This window comes from Sitodiplosis mosellana, unplaced genomic scaffold (genome assembly GCF_009176505.1).
Source record: "Sitodiplosis mosellana isolate CC-2019 unplaced genomic scaffold, AAFC_SMos_1.0 Smas_scaffold_6166, whole genome shotgun sequence".
NCBI lineage: Eukaryota > Metazoa > Arthropoda > Insecta > Diptera > Cecidomyiidae > Sitodiplosis > Sitodiplosis mosellana.
The window spans coordinates 5,725,262-5,748,022 of NW_022601407.1; the positions used below are offsets into that span (position 1 = coordinate 5,725,262).

Genomic DNA, 22,761 nt, shown 5'->3' on the forward strand with positions numbered 1-22,761 from the left:
TACTCACTCGATTTCAGTTATTTTCGCGAGAGAGAGAGAGAGAGAGAGAGAGAGAGAGATGTTTGAAACCACTCAAATTTAGAACATAGGCACGTTTTGACTAATCAAAATCAACCAAAACGACGGCTCAAATTTAATAAAAATAACCAAAATGAAATTCCGTTGTGTGATAAAGAAATCAAACTTGACTGATGAAAGACTGCTTTTCATAAGAAAACAATTTTATTTTAATGAGGAACACTCAGCGCTAAAAACACATGATAATAAATTCAAAGGTGTGAGAATGAACGGCAAAAACGAGTTCTGTGCGTCATTTTACTTAAATCTAATGTCATGAAATTGAACTAAATAATCATTGTCCAGGCTGTTATGTAAGCAAAGGGCTTTTCGATGCAATCATAAATCCGCATTCGTTGAACCATTTCGATCACAGCCGCATGCAGCCTTCAGTGTTTCATAGAACATTCCCGCTCGCAAGCGTTCATTCTGGAGTTCTTGCATAAGTTTGGTATTTGTTGATTCAAGCATCATGAGTTGTTGTTGCATTGCCGCCAGAGCACAATCTTTCTCCTTCAATGAGTCGTCTTTCTCTGAATAAATAATACACAAGTGTTTATGGCTTTTCTTATGCGAATAAAAAACACGTTTTTTTCCACAACAAACCTTTAAATTGTTCTTTGAAACGTTGGTCCTGTTTCGTTTCGAGTGATTTCGATTCGTTGCGATGTGGTTTTTCGGCTTTTTCCAATTTCTTCTTCAAAAATTTGATTTTAATGCGCAGCAGGTCGTTTTCTTGGGACAATGTCAATCGATCGATTTTCAGCGATGGTGAGCGTTCATATTTTAACGTTTGCTTTGGACTCTCAATACGTGGAATTTTGGCCGGGTGTTGAATGATGCAATGTTCGTTGTAAGAGTCAACCGTGACGAATGTTGCATCACAAGTGCTGCAACTGATGTCTGATTCATCGTGCATTCGCTTGATGTGCCAGTCTCGAAGCCATTTGCTCTCAAATGTTCGCTTGCACAATGAACATTTTGTATCATCGCTTTGACCAGAATCTGACGGTGCTGGCGTTGATCTTGAAAATGATTCGACTTGTGATGGCATTTCAATGTGCCGAATTTTTAGCACCGTTTCGGATCTGTTGAAAAGCGTATCGGCTACTTCATCGATTTCTAATGTAACTTTTGGAGCGGTTGCTATTGTGAGTCACATCAAGATGATCAACAATTTTTCGTACTTACAAAAATAAATGCACCGCTTTGTGTTTTGCTCCGATGGAATGTCAACCAACTGTTGTTGTCTGTGTTGGCCAATTTCTTCCCTTATTTTTATTAATATTTCTGAAATGCGATACAAAAAATCAATGACATTAAAATTCTAGCTTTATATCCGCATGTAGTTTGAAAACTCACGTTTCTATGTATTTGATTACACCATACAATTGATTGGGCTTTTTTTTTGTAACATCACTTCAAACGTACTTTTTAAACGCCAAAGTAGAGTGAACTCAATACTTTTACAAGGAGGACAATAGAAATAATGATTGAGATTGATGAAAATAACCTTTTTATGGATTTTACTGAATTCATCTCAACATCAAGAAAGACTATACTGTATTTTCAACGAATGACGCCAACGAAATGTGAATCTTTCTCCTGTAGATGCGAGTGAATCGCATCGTGACAGATCGTTCTCCATTTCATTTTTTTGTTTATATTATGCTTTACTGCTTGCGCTCGCTCTTCGTCCAAAAGAGCAAACACCAGAGTTGCTGTCGCTGCTCTCTCTCTCTCTCTCTCTCTCTCTCTCTCTAACGGTTGCCTATGGAAATGTCATAATTGAATCGACGATAATATTTGACAATAGAATTTGGACTCGTATCAATTCATAAAGCCATTGTTTTTTCATCGCAAGTTTGAGGCTTGAGAGATTGGCTTATTATAATGAGAAATGATTATTTCTTGATTTTTTGCTTCAATTTCGGTGATTGAAACATTTGTCCACATTTTTGCGGAAAATTTTGAACGTCAACCATAGTAGTTCATAAAATCGGATTGAAATGAAATATATTTCCCATAAGAAATGAATATAAAGATTCTTCACTATTTGGTTTGTTATTATTTTCTTCTAAACTCAACATTAAATTATTGCATACGGTTTTTGCCTAAAACTGCACGAAAATATTAATTGATATGAGCACATTGCAAAACAACATTTCCGACTTTTATGTTGGGCATTCATTTGATTTATATTATAACTATAGCAATTAAAATAGTGCACAGAATGCTCTTTTTGATCAATTTTTTATTGAATATTTGTCTTGGATGTACTGGATGCTGTGACTACACCGCAACTCGTTTTACAAATACTTCAAAAATGCTTGAATTGGCGGAAAATCGGCGGCCGAACTTGACCGATTTTCAGCTCTTTTGCTATATTTGCCGAACCACATGATGGATTTTAACAAAATATACATTTTTAGAAGGAGGAAGATTACACCAACAAAAATATATAAATTTTGTTAAAATCCGTTCAGTGGTTCAAAAGTTAAAGCCAAAATTTCGAATGGTCTTTTTGAATCGGCGACCAAATCGGCCGCCTAGGAAAACGATCCTTTATCCATTTATTATGAATTAGGTTGGCTATGGTTATTGCATATGTGCATTTTGAATTGAAAAATTTTACAAATTGCCATAGAAAATGCATTATTAACCGAAAAATGTTGGTAAATATCGCGAATGTTGATGCACACACTATTCGTAGTTTCTAGATTTAATTTTCAAAAACAAATGAAACACAATTGAAAATCATGGCTATTAATAAAGGTGATAAGGAATCAAATGAAACTTACATTTAGGATATTATGTGGAAATTGCTAGATTCGCTGCCACAATGACCATTACGATAAAATAATGGGCACGGTTGCCTTTCATTACAGCATGGAAATATTGGTCACAAATACTTGGAATGTTGTCGTTCCATCATAGCAAATCAGTGATGTATGCATACGTCTTCTTACGAACATTCAATAGAACAAGAATGAGGTAACACTCATTGAAATTACTAATAAATGACCAAAACTGAAATGGTTCGGAAATACGTTTACCTGAACTTAAAAATACCACATCGAAATGAGTTTGTTCAATCATAAAATTCGCATTTGTTACACTTGCATATCGATATCGTTCGAAACGTTGAACAGAAACGAAAATAAATGAAAACAAATGAAATCGAAATTCCTAACGGCTGAATATTATTCAAAGACGAGCTCTAAAATCAAGTCTGTATTTGCATGTGCAGTGAAAATCATCACACATGTTTTTATTATAATTGTGAAAATCATCATGTATTTGTTGATAGAAAATTTTAAATTAAAGAAATTTTATTCTGAAAAATCGACAATACTGGATTGAAATTGGTCTTAAAGTGATTTGATTGAACGGTGTTCGAAAAAAGTGTGAAAATTAGAGGCTTTTAAAGATAATACCAACTTTATACTTAACAACATTCGGAGAATTCCAGATAACACATGATATTACTAGGATTTTCGACAAAAAATCCGGTCAATCATACGCCGTAAATTCGATGCCATAATGTATTTTAAACAATTTGATTGCCATTTTTCGGCTTGCGTCTTGATTTCGACATCCACCGGAACGATTGCATCCGAATATATTGGACGATCCATGGCCACAGTAGTAAAATCTTGGCGTAGGGTTTCCATCACCACAAATATAAGATAGGCCGTTTTCTGCGTATCGGACAATTGTTTCGTGGTCTTCGTTCAATGCGGTACATTGGCACATTCATGGTAAACAAATGCTTCTTGATAACAACAAAAAGCAGTGATTCGTTTTAGTATTTGGAGTTTGAACATTTTCAAAGAAATTTTCATTCAGAATGTTTGAGCTGTTTTCTATATCAAATGACAATTGTGGGAATGTACACTGTACACATACATCATAACATTTAGACGATGTACAATGTTGATAAATTTCATTCAAAATGACGTCAATTTTCAAAAATACCGTGCTTTCTAGCCTAAGAAATCAGGAAAACTCGATGCAAAAAAACCAGCGCCATCTCTGGCCATTTCGGAGCAGCCGAACAACCATTTCGCTTGAAGTTTGATCGAATGTATAACATTCGTAAAAGAGACGAATAAAAAAACATGGCGGAAACATAGAACTTTCGACGGTAGCGCCATTCAATGGGATATTAGGAATTGCGTCAATTATGAATCAAGAATATCTCTCTTTCGCGTTTGCAGTGTATGTGTAATCTTTCATCGATTCAGCAGTGAGGAAGTGTTATTTGTGTGTTCTGTGTCGAATAAATTATTTTTTACAGTTGTAAGCGAATCGGAATTATTTTTATCCATTTATACATTAAAATAGTAATGAAAAACAAGACGAGAAAAAAAAACGTTTCAATTTGCAAATGAATTTGGTGATTTGGTGGTTGTTGATACAGTTGGTGTTTTTGTCGTGAAAAGAAGAAAAAAATTGTTGGTTGTCGTTCGCTTCATTTTTTTTCCCTCTTCTCCTTTACTTTGGTGCAATTCAAGTTGCTCGTACAATATTTTGAGGATGACAGAGCCATAGAATGTTCATATCGATACACACCTTGATATGGACGAAGCGAAGGAGAGTGAGTGAGATAGGTAGAGAGAGAGAGAGAGAGAGCGAGTGAAACACATCTATATCTAGTGTCGCTGTTTTTTGTGCGCTGTGGCAATACCACAACTTATAATCAATAAATTATGAATTGACGGAATTTTCAATTATTTTTCCTTTTTTCCGACTCTGATATTCATCGAAAAAAGTAGAAAAAAAATATGTTAATGATTTTAGCCGATAGACACTCAACAACAACAAAAACGCGAAGAAAAATAAAAAATCGATGTAAACGTGCATAAGGAAGCGATTCAGTTTGGAAAAATCGTTGTTTAAATGAAGCCGTCTGATATGGATAAATGAAGTCGAAATGAAAACGAAAAATGTGTAAAAAAAATGGCATGTCTTGGATCGTTGTCGTTCATTCAACTTAACAACGCTTGTCCAGTTCATTAATTCGTTCATGATTACAGTAGGAGCAAGTGCAATAGGAAATGTCTCTTGAATGCAAAAAAAAAATCTACTTCACACACACTCTTTTTGTTTCATATCCAAAATTACTTCATTTAATTTGATTATATGGTGAGCGAGGAAGAGACAGAGAAAGAGAGACAAAAAGATTCTACGACATGCTCAGTATGACGGCATAGAGTGTGAATCAGTATGTGTGTACGAGTATGAGTAAGAGTGTGAGCATGCAATCATCGGATTTTTGTATTCGCCCATATCATATACATTGATAACGCGCACTCCTCGATGTGTGTGTGTGTATGTGTGTCTCCGTGTGTATCGAACAACCGGGGTGTTTTTTTTTCGTTCATCTCGGTGTATATTCTTGGTTATAATATTTCTGTGTTCTTCCTCGCTCTCACTCTCTGGAATCTATTGACATATTTTTCGCATTCTTGTAATGGTACGCCATAAACCATAGCGTAGTAAAAATGCGCATGTGAGCTACTCGTTCTCTCTCTCTCTCTCGTGTTCACTTGCTTGGCCACTAACATGCAAAGCAATGTAGTTTCCATTGGTATTTAATATGGCATATATATGTATATCTATATAGGATATTACTTTTTTTAGTGCTTTGCAAAAGTCGAGAAGATCGCCACAATCACGCTATATACTCTAACTCGATTCGGCCGATATTGTTTTGTGTTTTGGTTGCACTTGCTGCTTCGTGTGTCATCTTCAAAGTGTTAAATATCAGACACCGAACACTTCTTTGCCTTCTTGTTTTCACTTAATCATTGCCAATGAAAGCGAAACGATGATAAAACCCATTCGGCAAATATGTGTACGTGAATAAATATCCAAAGAAAGAATGACTGTATTCATAAGAGAAAAATTATTGAAGGAACTGTCACGAAATTGTCGCCTGTCTGTGTGAAACCAATTCATTTGCAATTTGAACGAAAAAAAAATCTGTGATTACAAGAATGGTTATCATTTAGCAGAAAATTGTTATCATTTCAAAGGAAGAAAAAAAAAACAATTCAAACTGTAAACAAAGCCGATAAACAAATTGACGAGAAAAAAAAATTGTCGAATTTCCAAACAATAACCCAATATTCCAACTAATGCAACAAAAATTTTGTCTGTGTTTTTCATTTGCAGTGATTTCTTTTTAATTTTCATATGTTTATACAAAACGTGAACCAATCGAACAGCGATTGACTGGCCATATTTGTTGACGTTGGAGCATAAAACATTGTGTTTTTATTTGTGAGTCAATCATTCGACCCGACGAACGACGTATCGTATCTGGATTTCATAAATAACAACGTAACGGGCAGCAAAACCAGCAGCAGTTGATACAGAGGATTCATTTCAAGCCGATTCCAACTGTGACGCCGCACATCAAATGTTAATGACAAATAACGTATGTAAATTGTACACAATTTGAGTGACGAAGAGAAGAAGCGAAGAAAGAAAAGAAAAGAAAAAAAAACAGAGGACAAACGCTGCTCTTGGATGCTGCTCGTGGCCGCTGATACACAAATAATCAAATCGTGATATTCAAATACCAAAGTGTTGTTACATATACATTTTTTTTTCGTTGCTGCGCGCACGTAGAACAGCATTTAAAAAAAACGAATAAGATATACACAGAGAGTGAGCAAGATAGAGAGGCACGTGAGACAAGAATCGACACGATGAATTGCTAATTTCATGACAATTAACACGCCGATTACCGAAGAGGGAAATACGTTGGGAACAGAGAGGAAAGAGCCGAGAAAAAAACACCGAGAAAAATAAGGAAGGAACGGAAAGGCTTTGGACGCGCGCAACGAGACTGAAGTGAACACGCTGTGCTGCAAAACACACAAACAACACACAATATCATTAGGCTATTCCAATAGCACAAACCAGCAATACTCTCTAGCTGAACGGAGTAAGGTATGGCAAATGTGGTTAACGTTTCCACCACTTTTCTCTGGTATTAATATACGAAATTATCCCGTTTCAGACGACACAAATTGCCGTTGAATTACTCTCTGTAAAACAGGTGACAACACTAATTCTATTTCATATTCTGAACGGACCCACTGATTACCAAAAGCGGTAAGTGTCATGCAGTTAGGGTGAAATGTCTGTTGAAGATGTGTGAATGAGAGCAATCCGATATGAATGGATTTTGATTGAAACGAATGCTGTGGATCAAAAGAATGAAGAATTGAATCGAGTCGTTCTCGAGCTATGGCTTGCGTTGTTCATATGCAAAGATGGAGTTAAAATGGCTCCAATTACTCATTTAAAATGATTATCAATGAAACATTTCCAAGCCGGTATTCATTTAACTTGAGGCATTACTATCTAACCGACTCTCTTGCCGTCTAACTTAGACACTTCGGAAGACATTTTGGTCGCTAACGAAATTCAAATTAGAAAAAAATGTCGAAATTCAAATTTGAAGCTTGATGGAGTTTTGGAGGCAATAAATGGAGTCGATTGTGATTGGTAAAACTGCATTCAGTAGCTCATGCATGCTCATCTACTGCACAAAGGTTAATATTGCTTCAATCGATAGTCGGCTGTGTTGAGAAAAGATGTTTCTCTCGTAAAAAAAACATCATGTAAATCGCATCGAAATCGTGTTTGCCACTAAATGCAAATGCGTTCTTCTAATATTGGCTCTTGCTCGCTCTCTTACCCTTTATTCTAACTCTCCCAAATGAGAATAATCAATACAGTCATCCGATGTTTGTTTATCCATTGAAAGTGTTGACACATTTGGTTGATTTTTTTTTTTTTTAATTTCAACGAGCAGAGACAAATCGAATGTTGACATGCAAGTTCAGCAGTCAATTCGTGATGTATTTCATTTTAAGCACAGCAACAATAATAGCAAAAACAGACGAGAGAAAAGAACGAAAACCAACAACAGCTCCACGGAATGTTTGAAATGTACGAAAAACAATCCCCCACTTATTTCCATCGTTGATAATGTATTTTGTGTGTTTGCCATCTGCGAGTGTGAAACTGTCGCCAGAATTACACTCATTAAACTGTTGAATGGAAACTGTTTCAAATGATGAGCATGCCATTTTCCAGCACATGACCGCTGTCTCTCTCTCTCTCTCTAATCGCATCGAAGGTTTGTTTGAATATTTGTGCTCTTTTTTTTATTGCGGTTGTACCAAGAAAACAAACAACAACATAACAGGAATAAATGTAAGAAAATTAGCAAAAAAAATAAACACAAATAGGAAAAGAAGCGAGAAAAAATGTTGAACTGAGACAAATCAGGAGCAAAAGTCATAGAAAACAATTTCTAAGTCAAGGCAAAACAAAAAGTGCAACAAATTGGAAGGAAAAAAAAATTAAAAATGGAAAAATAAATTACCGAGAAGAAGACATCGAAATGGCAGTTGAATTTGAAACGAAAAAAAAAATCGATGAACACTTGAAATAGACAGAGTCACACATCGTTTGCGTTAATGAGCAGGGTTAGGCCGATGCAGAGTTGAAAATCGACATATTTCTGTTTTTAAAACTAAAAAGCGGTTCACTGCTGATAAGCATATTATTTTTTCATTTAAAAAATGCTGCTCACGCAACGGCATAGCGCTCTCTTTTTCGCTGTAGGAAAATAAAAATGACAAAATTGGCCGAAAGCGAACGTTTATATTCAAAATAAAAACGAACGAAGGCAGTTGAGAAGAGAAACGAAAATTGGGTAATTCTTCCTTCTTTTTTTTTCTCTTCAGTGTATCGACGGCGTTGAAGCCGCCTGTTCACATACACTGACTTTTCTCCATTATCATTTTTTTTTCTTCTCTTCGCTCATTCGGTGAAATAGAAATATAATGAGTGAGCAATAGCAGTGTACGTAGATGCACATCCAACACAATCGAACGTAACCGCGCGCTGTTAACACTGTGAAACCAAAGTGTAACCGAAAACGTCGACCTACTACAGCTGGAGTAGATTCTACTCCAAAGCTACTACTACTCGCTCGATTATACTGCTCATTGTCTCAATGTGTGCGTGCGTTAGGTGTGTTGGTGCCTCTACTGCTGCTACTAATTGCTATTGCTCCATAGGCAAAGGCATTCCGCCTGACACACATATATTCGTACTGCAATACATCAATATACACATACACGCGCGTGCTCTCGACACAAATAGAAAAAAAAGGTCCGCACATACTCACTCAATGTTATACACAAATTTTCAAAATGGCTGCCAAGCAATTTTTCGATACCAATTCGGTGGAAGTGTGAAATATTTTTTCTCATCGCGAATTCAGAACGAAAAAAACAGATTCAAACGGCAAAATTGCTAAAATTGTTCAGTGCGAAGCGATCGTTTTGGACATATTCGATATTTACTGTGTGTTGTTTTCAGTTTATTTCAGTTCGTTTATTTCGTTTTCGTCTATTTTATTGTTTCGTATATACATATAATTTTTTTGTTCATCGTTTCGCGAGAGAAAGAGATCCATTCGCTTCGTGCAACAATTCTACCGATGTGAACGAATAGCTACAATAGGAGAAAAGAAAGAAGATTTTTTTTTTGGTTCCAAAAACAGACAGAAAAAAATAATAATAACGAAGAAGAAAAGTGAAGCAAGCCACGAACAAAACCAAAAATAGTGTGAACAAAATAAAGAACGACAAAAACAAATACAAAAAAATATACAATTTCTTGAAGTGCTCTTGTTACGAATCGAGGAAAAAAGAACCCATTTTTACTACTGAATTTAGGCAAATAGAATCATTATCATCATCATCGTCGTCGTCGTCGTTGTCACGAGAATAAATTTCAAACGTAAAGTTTTTTTTTCTATCCGAAAAGAAGCCAAAAGAGTGGCAAATCGACTAGAATCGGGATAAAAGAAAAAAAAAACAACTCATCCAATACACCAAATCAGAATCATTCATTCGCTTAGGATAAGAAACAAAAATTGGTAAATTTCCGAAATCGAAAATGTTCTACATTTTTTTCTTCTCTTCTCTCCTGTATCTACCTCGGTTCTGGTTGAACAACATTAATCTATTTTTTTTCTTGGTTTTGTTACGAATTCCAAGTCAAGAAATCATTGTTGTGATAAGTTTCGATAAAGAAGTAGAAAATATATATATCCCAAAGATGGAATGAAAAATATAGCGAAAAAAAGAACACAGAAAGAAGAACGAAACGAAATGAAATTGTTGTTTGTATGAGAGAGAGAGAGAGAGAGAGAGAGAGAGAGAAAGAGGGCCCAAAAGAATGTGTGAATTGTGTGTGTATAATATTTTCCTTCGTTCCGTTTCAAAGAGGGCTTTTGTATGTGCGGCAAAGGCGCTTCAACAATATTCCAAACAGATTCATTAAATTGATTTGTTGAGTAGTTGCTGCTGTTCCTGCCGTTGCCGCTGCTCTGCTGTGTGTGCTGCTCGTATACACATAAACCGAATTGAAGCGGAGAGTGAAGTGAGAACGAAAAAGAAGAAGAAGAAGAAGAAGCGAATGAAAAATGTAGAAGCCACTGCCCAATTTTACGTGTGTGTTATATGAAACGTTACTTCTTCTTTTTTCCTTTCTGTTGTGAATATACATATATGAGAGTGAACGAGAGATTGAGTATGTTTTAACAAGAACCGATAAAAAAAAACTATATTTTTCGTGTGACTCAATTAATTTTTTCTCTTCGTTCGCAACGGAATTAGTCGCGATTTTTTTCCCTGTCTTTTTCGTTCGGTTCATGCGTTCTTTTCGCCGATGATTTTGTGTCAAAATTTTTTGGTTTGGCATTTGATTGAAATTGCTGGTTGCAAAACCGATTTTCATGATGATTTTCGTCATTTGATCCAGCCATACCAATTGTGGCATCATAAATCGCAGAATTTCACTGCTACCTCCCTCGGAATTGCCCATGTTCCTTTTTTCGCTTACTATCTAACGAAATTTAGAAATAGATACATTGAGATTGGATAATCGTTTTTATCAAGATTGTAACGAACACAACAAAAATCAACGTTTTGTTTATTTAATTTTCCAGAGCAAAATGAACGAGATAGACAGTTTACGACAAGAAGCCGAATTGCTAAAGAATGCCATTCGCGTAAGTGTCTGATTTCATGCCGAATTGGCTATAGTTATTTTTTGTTTCCACATTTATTTCTCTCTTACTTTTGCCAAGTTATAATATGTGCCTTCTTCGATTCGTATATGTATATTTATACTGTTCAATGAAAAGAATTAGCATAATTTCTTTCCATTTAATACATGGAGCGAATTCTATGCCAATGGTGGGATTCATTGCTGCAATACGGCGCACATTATTATAACTTGATCGATGTCATACTTGCATCATCCTATGTATGCAAAATCGCCCATTCAGCGATTATTTCTGTTTCTCCGCTCACTCTTACTTTGGGTGATGCATGTATGGCATTTGCTTTGAAATCTATGTAAAAATGGTCGAGTGCAGCTGCTGTTGGCGTGAATGCATTATCGATATAAATCATGTGCAGCATAATTGCGACATATGACATTATTTTTCCCCGTTGATAATCATTCAACGGCTAATTGTGCCCACCGTCCATCCAATTGCGGCTGAATTTAACTCAATGACCACGACAACAACAACTACAACAACGGCACAAACGAAGAGAGCGTTGCTTCATGATATTTGGTGTTTTTTTTTCTATTTGCACCTCCAATCGAACGTAATAGGATGCCCGAAAGGCCGCATGTGACACAAGCTTAGTACAGGCCACTAATAATTTGGAACCTATTGGCCGTATTCAAATGCGCACGAGACGCACACTACGCGGACATTTAGCTAAAATTTATGCTATGCACTGGGGCAGCGATTCAAGAAATTTAGTATCAGCTTCTCAAGATGGAAAATTAATCGTTTGGGATTCACATACCACAAACAAGGTGAGTTTCAACACGATTCTTTTGTGTGTTTTTAATTAGAATCAACCAAAATGACCGAGAATATTTCAATTCTCATTCAGTTGAATAAACGTACTCGATTTACCTCCGGCTAAATTTATCACCGTAAAACGATTCATTCATTTCTATTTTTCCTTTTTGAGAAAAAAAAATCCTTATTTATTGACCTTTTTTTTTTCTACTGAATAATCATCATTCATTGATTCGAACTAATGGCTTTATGTGTGTGTATGTGTATTTGTGTTTCGTTTACAGGTGCATGCGATTCCGTTGCGCTCATCATGGGTTATGACTTGTGCGTACGCTCCATCTGGCAGTTACGTAGCTTGTGGTGGCCTCGACAATATATGTTCAATTTATAGTTTAAAAACCCGTGAAGGTAATGTGCGGGTTTCACGTGAATTACCTGGCCACACAGGCTATCTCTCATGTTGTCGATTCTTGGACGATAATCAGGTAAGTGGAAGCGTTCCATAACCACCGAGCATGATTAAGTCACATGTAATTTGGATACTAATCGATGAATTTCGTTGCTTTTCTTCTTGCCCATACGATTTATAGATAGTAACAAGTTCCGGTGATATGTCCTGCGGTTTATGGGACATTGAAACTGGCCAACAAGTAACATCATTCATGGGACACACTGGAGATGTGATGGCATTATCATTATCACCACATTGTAGAGCATTTGTTTCAGGGGCATGCGATGCATCAGCCAAATTGTGGGACATTCGAGACGGTCAATGTAAACAAACTTTCCCAGGACACGAAAGCGATATCAATGCAGTTACGGTGAGTACTCACCACATTTCTTGACCATTCGAATCAAACTCAATTTCGCGTTTGAGCTTCCTTTTTTTCATAAATGATTATTATGTTATCAAACAATGAGTCTTCTCTTTCAAAGAACCCATTGAGAAAAATATGTTCGAAAAATTCCAATAAATTCAATGTGATTTCCTTATGAATTTTCACAAAAAACATTCTGAGAAAGAGATAAGCGAACGTTTTTAAAAATGATTGAAATTTTTCAAACACCCACCCACAGTTTTTCCCGAACGGTTTCGCCTTTGCGACTGGATCCGATGATGCAACTTGTCGTCTATTTGATATTCGAGCCGATCAAGAATTGGCTATGTATTCACACGATAATATTATTTGCGGTATTACATCGGTAGCATTTTCGAAAAGTGGTCGACTTTTATTGGCCGGCTACGATGACTTTAACTGTAATGTTTGGGATACTATGAAAGCAGAGCGTGCAGGTATGTAACACGAGCACATTTTTCTCGTTGATTTAATTGAAAACAAAAAAAACTATATAAATCAATTTTGAATACTGATTGATAATTTAAAAAAAAATATACTTTCAAAATAACACTAATTTAGAAACAAAAATTAGCATTCTTTCAATTTTCAATTTTTTTTTTCAATTAAAAAAAGATTCTAAAAAAACCAACTATTTGTGAAAATTTGTTTTGAAATCATTTTTTTTTTATCGAAATTTCATTTGGTTTAAGGCAAAAATGTGCTGTGTTTTGAGTGTACCAACCCATAATTTGGGCGTAGTCACACACAAAGCCAATTCCCCTGATGCTTTTTTCCATAGATTCTTCATTATTTTTACAATTTTATTGTTTTTTTTTTTTGTAAACGAATGTACAAAATTGTTAATCACAACTCCACTTTCCTTTTCCGCTGCGTTCGCAACAATTCAACAGGCATTTTAGCTGGTCATGATAATCGTGTGTCCTGTCTGGGAGTTACTGATAATGGAATGGCAGTAGCGACAGGATCATGGGACTCATTCTTACGAGTGTGGAACTAAGTCGAATCGAGAAAACTCGCTGCATTTATCAGCAAAGAAACAAAAAATATATAAAAAAGGAGAAAAAAAAACACAAACAAAAATACACACACACACACAAAAACATATTGAGAAAAAAATGCAACAAAAGCTCTATACATATTAAATTTAATTTAAACTCTAAGAAATTGAATGATAAGAAGAGAAAAAAAAACAATCCAGAAAATATTATGTTCATAACGTTTAAAAAAAAAATGAAACAAACAATTGGTATATAACAATGATATATCTGTATGAGGAAAAACAAAACTATTGCGCGTTCTGCACAAAAAAAAACACAAATACACACAAAAACACACAAAAGGGATGAAAAAATACACACACAGAGAAAAAAATGCAAGAGAACATGTTTATATACAGATAACTGATAACGCATAAAATTTTAAATCCAATCTATGAGATTGTCATTTACCGCGGTGATGGAAGACAAAAAAAACCAATGAAACGAGATGGAGGTGAAATGAGCACGCTTCGAAAACATGCACTTGATGCATGCGTCCGTGGGCGCGCCAGTCCGGCGTGTGCGGCGCGCATCAAGCAACGTTGATGAAATAAAGCGTTTGATTTCCAGAGCGAAAACGAGGAATTTTAGATTTTAAGCCGTTTTGAAGATGATGCGTGCAGATGTACAATGAAGCAAACGCTATGCTTCTTTTTTACTCGCGTGTGCTCGCATATTCAATATCGTTTCGATGATAAAATGCAATCAAAATGATCTAATTTCTAAAATGTTGTCCCTTTGGACAGATGATGTGTTAGAAAAGGTTTGGATCTCTATCTCAGGCAAGAGAAAATCTTTTTTCTCTGTCAATCCTGCGGCGCGTGAGCCATATGTGTTCTGTTGTCATTAAATGGCAGATTTTTCGAATCGATAGCGCAAGTTTGATGACCAATTTCAGATATCACAAGCCCATGTAGCATTTTTCTTTCCTTTTGCCGTCAACACTAACATTGCCACCGTCGCCGCCGCACCGTTTCAGTCATACAAAAACACACGTCTACATTTTCGTGCATATTTCACTCTATCTCAGGGTTACAGTCAGGGCATACGTTTTTTCTTCATTAAATTTCAACATATACCAAGAATTATTTAGAAAAAAAAATACACACTCTCTCATTGGTCGAAATGTTTTGGCAGATCATTTCATCCATTCCATCAGCGCGGTATATGGAAGCAAAAAAAAATTATAATAATTTTCAGCAGAAAAAAAAAAGTGGATTTGAAGAAAAAAAATCGTTTTTTTTCCTCTCGTAACAGAAACAAAAAAAAAACACTTTCGGCATAAGTTCATTTTATGCCTCTCAATTTTTTTTTTTGGTGCGTTTTTGTTTAGTTTTGTGATGTTTTTATTCTAAAAAAGCAAAAAAACAATTTTGAGGATCGCTAGTGGTTGAACTGTGCGTTTTCTATAATTATTGTTTGCTACAAAAAAAAAGATTCAAAATATTTATGATCATTATATGTGTCATCTTAATTTATTTGAATTAAGGAAGTAAAGCTAAAAAAAAGAAATAATAAAAAAACAACAACAACAACAACAACCAATCCAAATCACTTAAACAAGTCACACACACACACAAGCAAATAATCGCTTCATTCGTTATTCACCGACTCTCACAAAAACAAAATACAAAATGATAATACAAAAAAAAAATCAAATAAATTTACAAATTCTTTTGCTACATGCTACAAAACATAATAGAATTGCAAACGCACACACCGAAATTAAAGCCAATAAACACAACAAACAGCCAATTGAATGAAATATCGCAGAAAAAGTAAATCCTGTGTTTTTGTATCCATAATAGATTTGCTGGTTTTCTCAGTTTCATACATAAAAAAAAAAGCAATCGAAGCGACCATCATCCGAATTATTTGTTTCTTCTCCTTTTTCTATTATGAATTTACTTTCAATGTTAATAATTATATGTTCCCTTGAAGTTTTTCTTTTTCGATGTTTTATTTTTATTATTTTTGTTTAGTTTATATTTTGAAATAAACAAAAATTAGTCTAATTCTTTTATTTTTGTCGAGAGAGAGAAATACGGAGATCATACCCGGAGAATGCCAAACATTTTTCCGCCATTTAAGAAAAAAAAAACACACACACACAATTTATTTATTTTATCTTAGTTTTATTTCCAAAAACACTAATCTAAGTTCAATTTCAATTATAGCAAGCGAAATATGATTTGAAAAATATAATCTTTTTAGTGGTTTTATTCAAAAAATATTAAGCACGGCTTCATCGCAGTCGACCGCAAGAAAAAAAACAACAACAAAACATCCGTTTGAGCACAATTTTTTTCCCGTTGTTTTCCATTTGTACTCTGGGGGCATAAAGCTGAATGCAAAACAATGCTGGCTAATGGTTCGAATGAAGCTTTGGAAAAGAAATTCGAGAAGTCTCCCACAATGTATTCTTTTCATTCCATATTCCATATGGATTCAAAAGGAATGAAGAGGAAAAAATGCTTGAATTTCTTTTCACTGCAACGATGACTTGAATTTGTCTTTTCCGAAAGAGAAAAAAACGGGCTCCTTTTCCAACAATTTAAAAAAAAATGTCCTTTTCGAACAAGCAAATGGGCCACAAATCGGCTCCCTTTGCATGTTCAAAAAATTGGCATCGGCTCTTTTTCCTTTGCAAATCGAGTGGGCTTTAACCTCTAATCGAACATTCCTTCACAGAGTACATAGAGAATCAATTTTCATGTCACTCCTGACGCTCTTGACAACCGGAGTCGAGGTAGAATTTACTTCATTCTCCTCATGCACACAGGACACGATGACAAATATCGAAACGCAAACCGCCAATAATTAGAATTAGAATTACATCCATTCAATTCACAGCCACATTTGGCCTCGATGTCCCAAAATCTTATTCACTCAATTAAATCTCCTAAATTGAGCGAATCGACATTTTGTTGTTGATATCAAAAAAGGGTTTACAAAAAAAATTAGTTTAAAACCAAAAAATGTAATCGGAAGCAGAAAAAGAAATAGTGCAACAAATAAATTGTTCGGCTCGTTGAGAAAATAAAGCTATAATCGTAAACAGAAATGCTAATAGTCATTCATGTGATTCTTTTTTTTTCGTTGATTTCATTGATTTTTGTTTTTATTTTGATTTTCTTGTGTTTCATCATGAGTATGTGTGTGTGTTTGTGTGGTCACAATTTGGTTCGTTGCTTCACCGACAATTTGATTGGGAATTTATGCAAACCTCAATGGGAAACCAAACCAAAACTATTTCATACGATAGACTTTACTAAACAATCACACTGAACTGTTTAAAATGAGAAGAAGAAAAGAGAGAAAAACAAACGGAAGAGAGATAAATATTATTCTTTTGGTTTTATGAGGTTCGGTTGCAGTATAAGTAAAAAAAAAGACCAATAATTTTGAAACCAAAAGAGGAAAAAAAAACACACAAAATCGGTTGAAATTTTTAGTTCATTCTTCAAATCTCAAGAATTTTTCGATACTAACGATTTAGGGGATATAAAACAATCTAATCATCTGTCATCTCATCCACAAAAGAAGAAGAAAACACACACACATACACACGTTAAAAACAAGAGCAACAGACAGCAAATGACAAACAACAGTAACAGCAACATGTGAAAATGTAGCGGTAACAAGTCAATCCAAAAACGTAGAAATTCGACAAACATATTTTGCTACTTCAAAATGTCAGCCTCATCGGTCGATAATTGCAGCAAATTTATAATCGAAATTGATGGTAACGATGGCAAAAGCAAGATGAAAAAAGAAATGAAAAAAAAGATGAAAAAAATAGCCAGCATCGCTGATGATGAACATGAGAGAAAAAAAAATGGAACAAAAAAACACACACACACAAACACGATTTAAAAGCCAGCAATATTTGCGATTGAATGTGTGTGCTTTGATTGTTGGAGTTTGACAGTGAATTGTGGTGTTGAAATGATGTGGTTTTTCGAATACGAAGAGAAAAAAAATGTGAGCCAAAACCATTTTTTTTAATACGTAATCATTCGTTGTCTAAAACCACCTCTGGAGACCCATTCGGTCGCATTTATCGCCGACTAAACGCTAGGGCACATATAATTATAGCACTTCGAGTATAGCATTTTTAGATAAAATGAAACCAAATAATAATGATAACATTGAAAACAAAACAACAAAATTGAGTAAAAAAAAAGAAGAAAATTCAAGGTCAGAATCACAACGGGTGCAAATTCATATGAGGCGTGGTTGGCCATATATAGTAACACAGAAGAAAAAAGAAAAAAAAAGACATTACACACTCACATACTTCTACTTTTTTATGAAACCGTGCAACAAAAACATACAAAACAACAACAACAAACAACAAATTTCGTTCATCAAATATCGCAACATGAAACAATAACAACAGCAATGGATGTTCGAATGTCGCCTCTGTTTGTGACTGAGCCTCAATAGTTTAAACTAATGTAATATTGAATTTAAAAAAAAAATAACTAAAAATGAAATTGAAGCAACAAAAAAAACGAGGAGCATAAATTTAGAAGAATAAATTATAACAAATTTTGTATTTCTTATTTAGTACTTGAAATAATGATAAAAAAAACTAATGAAAACAAACAGCCAACAACAAAATTTAAGAGAAAAAAAACTAATGAAAAATGGAAATAGAAAAAATTCTATTCAATAAGTAGTGAATGTATTTTATAAAATACACGATTTAACAACTGAACAAACAAATTGCAACCAATAACAACAACAACAAATGAGAGAAAAACACTCAACCAACACACACACACACACGAAATCCAAAACAAATGACTTTATAAATCGGTCGCCCACTTGAATCAACCACCACCAAAACCACAACATACGGTAGCTACATTTGTTCAGTCATTTGTATTTGCGAATTAAATGAAACAAACGAAACTATTTACACATTTCAATAATTCCATATTTAAACATCACGTGTGTGTGCAACGGAAGGAACAACTTTTTTATTATGAAATAATCTCATTTTTTGTTTTCTTTCATATAAATGTCAATTTGACGAGGCGGCGTGCAATCACCACATGCCATTCAACCTCAACAAGATTTCTTTCCAAATATTCATTCACAATTCAGTTTTCAAGCATGACACTTTCGATTCGTGCAATAGTATCACCACGGTTTCTTGGTCCAAAATCTTTAGACGAACCATTCGGTTATGTTGGTCTTTCTTTTTCCTAAACGAACTTTACATTTTACACAAAAACATAATATAAACGATTCAATGATAACGTATTTGCACAAAGAAAACAGAACAAAACCATAAGAGTTATCCGAACTTTGTGATTTGATTATCATTATATCTTTAACAAGTCTCGTTCAATCGCACGCAAATGTAACGCGCAACTAACGTTTGTATACAACAAATTGGATTTTAGAAACAATGGACAGGGCAGTACTTTTTTGATTCTAATGAGATCAAACTCGATCTTTTTTTACTCTTAAATGGGTTTTCATGAGCATACAGAACAATTTCATCGTACAATTGACACTCAATGGATCATTTGATTGATCATATTCAAACCGTTTGCCTGTATTTCGACCAATTTTGGGTATATTCAGCATTGTTGCCATTCAAAAAGGGAATATTTTTGGTAGAAGCAGCCATTTTTGGTCAAAGAAGCATTTCAACGTTGTAACTTTGGTTTCAAAAGGGACACCTGGTCGATCAAATAGGTATTTTATGGATCAAAAAGATGTTTTAATAATCAGAGAGACGATTCTGGCCTTAAGATGGCATGGAATCTTTGAAAATTGCATCTTTCTTGCTTCAAGCATACATTCAGCCATGCAAAATTCAATCTGTCTTTCAAACTAGGCACTTGGCCCCTGAAAACTAGACATTGTTACCGTCAGTCGGTAGTTTTCGGCATAAATGAATTCATTCGTCTCTTGATCGAGCTGCTCTTGATCCTCGACTGTTTGGCTTGGACATGCCATGGGATTAAATATTCCATGCATGTGTTTCATAGTTCCACCCGGTGTCATCTCATTCAAAATGAACTAAAATCGAATCGCACTCAAAACATGAGAGAATCAGTCCAGCGTTTGCAGAATCCCAAAGAATTTGTGTATACAAATGAAGAAGTCGATAAATTATAAATAAATGAACCGATCAAGTTCGAATAAGACAAGAAAACAAAACCAAACAAATGCCGAAATATGACACATCATATAATAAATTTAAAGAGAAAAAAAATATATCGCAGGTGAAAAAAAGTGATTTGTGATTCCATTACTAACTAACTGTTGCATTTAAAATGCGAACAATCATCAACTCGACCAATTTCATTTATAAGAAACACATAAAATCGCGGTCGCATCAATCATATTTGTTTTTTTTTTGCTACTACTATTACTACACTAATACTTCTTCTTCTTATGTTTTCTGTCCCCCTCTTCTCACTTTCGAATTCCGGTCTCTTTCCCTCTCCATATGAATCCATTCAATTTGCAAAATATGTCTATAATAGTCACACTAACTTTGAGTTATCTCTTTTTTTTCGTTTACCGAATTTTTCTTCATACAAATTTGTCTAAACAAGTACAAAATAGAGTTTTTCTTCATAATTTCTGTTCGGCTTTTGGTTTTCGTTCAAACTACTCACAAAACAAACAAAACGGTTTAAACACTATAGCATTTATAACGTTTAAGGTGACAAAGAAAATCAAACCAAGCAAGAAAATTAAATTTAAATGAATAAAAAAAAATAATAACAAAGTTGTGTTCATCCAGACAAGCAAGAAAAAAAAACGCGAATTTCGCCGTGAAATATCTGAGTGAATAAAGAAAATCCTCTAAATAAATGAAACTTAAACTTAAGGAAGACAAAGAAAGAAAAACAAATCTCTAAAAATGATTTCATTCAAGTATTCAATCAAATTTAAACCAAAAACAATCCTTATCACGAACATAGCGGGGTGTTCTGCGACACATACTCACACACAAACACACTTAATTTCGGCTAGATGTTGTTTGGAACACATACACAATCACAAAATTGATGAAAATGGACAAATTATTGAGAATCAAACGGGTCAAGTAGACAAATGAATAGTTTGGAGCGAAAATGAAATACGAAAAAGTTGCGCGGAAAAATTTCAAATGAAAAGAGATAGCTATATAGTTCACTATAGTTTACTATACAGTATACTATATAGCTATCCATTTTCCGCTCATTCATCATCGACATTTTTCCGCGCAACTTTTCTGTATTACATTTTCGCTCCAAACTACTCAAATGTGTTTATTTGTGGAACAAAAAAATTTAAGAAGAAAAAAAAAACCAATGCGTGCACGATTTAATTTCGTGTTGCAAATGAATCGAATATTTCGACCCAGCCCCGAACCCCGTCTCACCAGCTCTCAAAATTCTTTTTTATTCTTCACATTTTCCTACTTGATAGATTCTTTTCGTTTTGTTGTTGACAAACAAGAAAAAAAACAAACAAACATTTGTATCTCGGTTCATCGGTAATCCTAAAACGAATGCGAATTTCGGCGTTTCAAAGCCTCTCATACGGTCTTTGAAATACTTGTTCAAAAAAAAAAATAAGAAGAATATTTCACCCTGTATATATTTAAATATAGATAATGAATAATGACACACATACACAAGAAAAAACGAGTGATAAAAAATTATTTTAAAAAAATGATTTTTTAAAGTCTTTTTTTTTGTTGGTCAAAATGAGTAAAAAAAACATTGAAGATAAAATTCAAAAAAAAAATCTTTAAAAAAAAGAGGCAAAGCGGTGAACCACACTCATTTTTACACATCACACTACAAAGTCACTTGCAATCATTATTGAATAAAAATGAGGAAAAACAAACAAAACAAGTAAAAGAAAAGCAACCAAAAAAATGCAACATTTTTAAGTGAACATTTACACAAGAACACACTCACATAAAAATTCACGCAAACAACAACAACAACAACAACAACTAACAAGTGAGAACAAATGAACAAAACAAACAACTATTTATAATATATAAATGAAAATTAGCATTAGTAATTAACTAACTAAAAGAGAAAAAAAGAAGAAGTACGATTAGAACGAATTCATCATTTCACGTATTCGCAGAAAAACTAGACCATGTAGCAAACATAAACCAGTGTTTTGGTTTTGCGTTTTTTTTTCGGTTTTCTGTTTCTCTTTTTCAAGTGGATCAACTGGACACTCCAACAAATCTCTCACTTTACATTACACATTTGAAAAATGATGATGGAGGAAAAAGAAACATTGTTGCATGAGCCACAAATTGCCATTTAAAAACCAAAAAATTTATTATCCAATAGCGAGTTAAAGAGCGTGTAGTCGAGCTCTTCAAATTCTTTTTGAAGCGATAATTCTACCGAACGTATTTTTATTTATCTGTGCGGAAATGTGTTCGAGAGTAACATTTAAAGAGAGTTTGAAACAAAAAACGCATGAAAATGAAATGATTTAAAAAAAAAGTAATAATATTATGAGCCAGCAGCCTTTGTGTCTTCTCAAATAGTTTCAATTTTGTCTGATGTGATGTGCTCAAAACACACATCTTTACCACGATTTCGTTCGTGTTCAAAGTAAAAAAACCAACACAACAATCGCCGAATGCAGATGTGAACCGTGATCCTGTGTGTTATACAGTTTTCAGGCGCACCTTCAGAATGAAAAATGGAAAATAAAATAAAGGAAAAAAAAAAACAAGTGAATAATACCAAATAAAACCAATAACATTTAACAAGAATAATACACACGTACACACACTCACTCACATACACACAAAAAAAAAACAAACAAACACAAAGGACTTAAGTCTCGATACTTCATAAGTAGATCATCAAAGTCATCAATTAAA

At 34.3% G+C, this 22,761-nt stretch overlaps 2 protein-coding genes across 5 annotated transcripts; one reads left to right on the plus strand and one right to left on the minus strand.

The window, feature by feature from the left end:
- Positions 1 to 216: 216 nt before the first annotated feature.
- LOC129575275 (uncharacterized) lies at positions 217 to 1,649 on the minus strand. Of its 2 annotated transcripts, XM_055458533.1 has the most exons (4): positions 1,420 to 1,649; positions 1,249 to 1,347; positions 664 to 1,145; positions 217 to 590 (listed from the first exon to the last, which is right to left on the minus strand). In XM_055458533.1, the coding sequence occupies exons 3-4, from the start codon at positions 1,109 to 1,111 to the stop codon at positions 397 to 399; spliced, it is 642 nt and encodes a 213-aa protein (XP_055314508.1). In that variant the 5' UTR covers positions 1,112 to 1,145; positions 1,249 to 1,347; positions 1,420 to 1,649; the 3' UTR covers positions 217 to 396. The 2 variants fall into 2 exon arrangements, with proteins under 2 accessions (XP_055314508.1, XP_055314507.1); XM_055458532.1 differs by having other exon boundaries at positions 664 to 1,347.
- A 2,558-nt stretch (positions 1,650 to 4,207) lies between these two features.
- Positions 4,208 to 15,983, plus strand: LOC129575276 (guanine nucleotide-binding protein subunit beta-1). 3 transcript variants are annotated; one of them, XM_055458534.1, is made up of 9 exons: positions 4,208 to 4,359; positions 6,238 to 7,020; positions 7,091 to 7,185; positions 11,108 to 11,170; positions 11,785 to 11,994; positions 12,268 to 12,468; positions 12,574 to 12,804; positions 13,061 to 13,277; positions 13,734 to 15,983. In XM_055458534.1, exons 4-9 carry the CDS (start codon positions 11,114 to 11,116, stop codon positions 13,838 to 13,840), a joined length of 1,023 nt encoding a protein of 340 aa, XP_055314509.1. In that variant the 5' UTR covers positions 4,208 to 4,359; positions 6,238 to 7,020; positions 7,091 to 7,185; positions 11,108 to 11,113; the 3' UTR covers positions 13,841 to 15,983. The 3 variants fall into 3 exon arrangements, with proteins under 3 accessions (XP_055314509.1, XP_055314511.1, XP_055314512.1); XM_055458536.1 differs by lacking the exons at positions 4,208 to 4,359; positions 6,238 to 7,020; positions 7,091 to 7,185 and adding an exon at positions 8,835 to 10,033; XM_055458537.1 differs by lacking the exons at positions 4,208 to 4,359; positions 6,238 to 7,020; positions 7,091 to 7,185 and adding an exon at positions 9,321 to 9,894.
- Positions 15,984 to 22,761: the final 6,778 nt, after the last annotated feature.

Excerpts from the sequence above, each read along its gene's own strand:
- LOC129575275 (XM_055458533.1), bottom strand. The coding sequence starts at position 1,111 with ATGCCATCACAAGTCGAATCATTTTCAAGATCAACGCCAGCACCGTCA. Across the intron at positions 591-663 it reads TTTCAAAGAACAATTTAAAG|AGAAAGACGACTCATTGAAG; the intron begins GTTTGTTGTGGA and ends TTATTTATTCAG.
- LOC129575276 (XM_055458534.1), top strand. The coding sequence starts at position 11,114 with ATGAACGAGATAGACAGTTTACGACAAGAAGCCGAATTGCTAAAGAAT. Across the intron at positions 11,171-11,784 it reads TGCTAAAGAATGCCATTCGC|GATGCCCGAAAGGCCGCATG; the intron begins GTAAGTGTCTGA and ends CGAACGTAATAG. Across the intron at positions 12,805-13,060 it reads GCGATATCAATGCAGTTACG|TTTTTCCCGAACGGTTTCGC; the intron begins GTGAGTACTCAC and ends ACCCACCCACAG.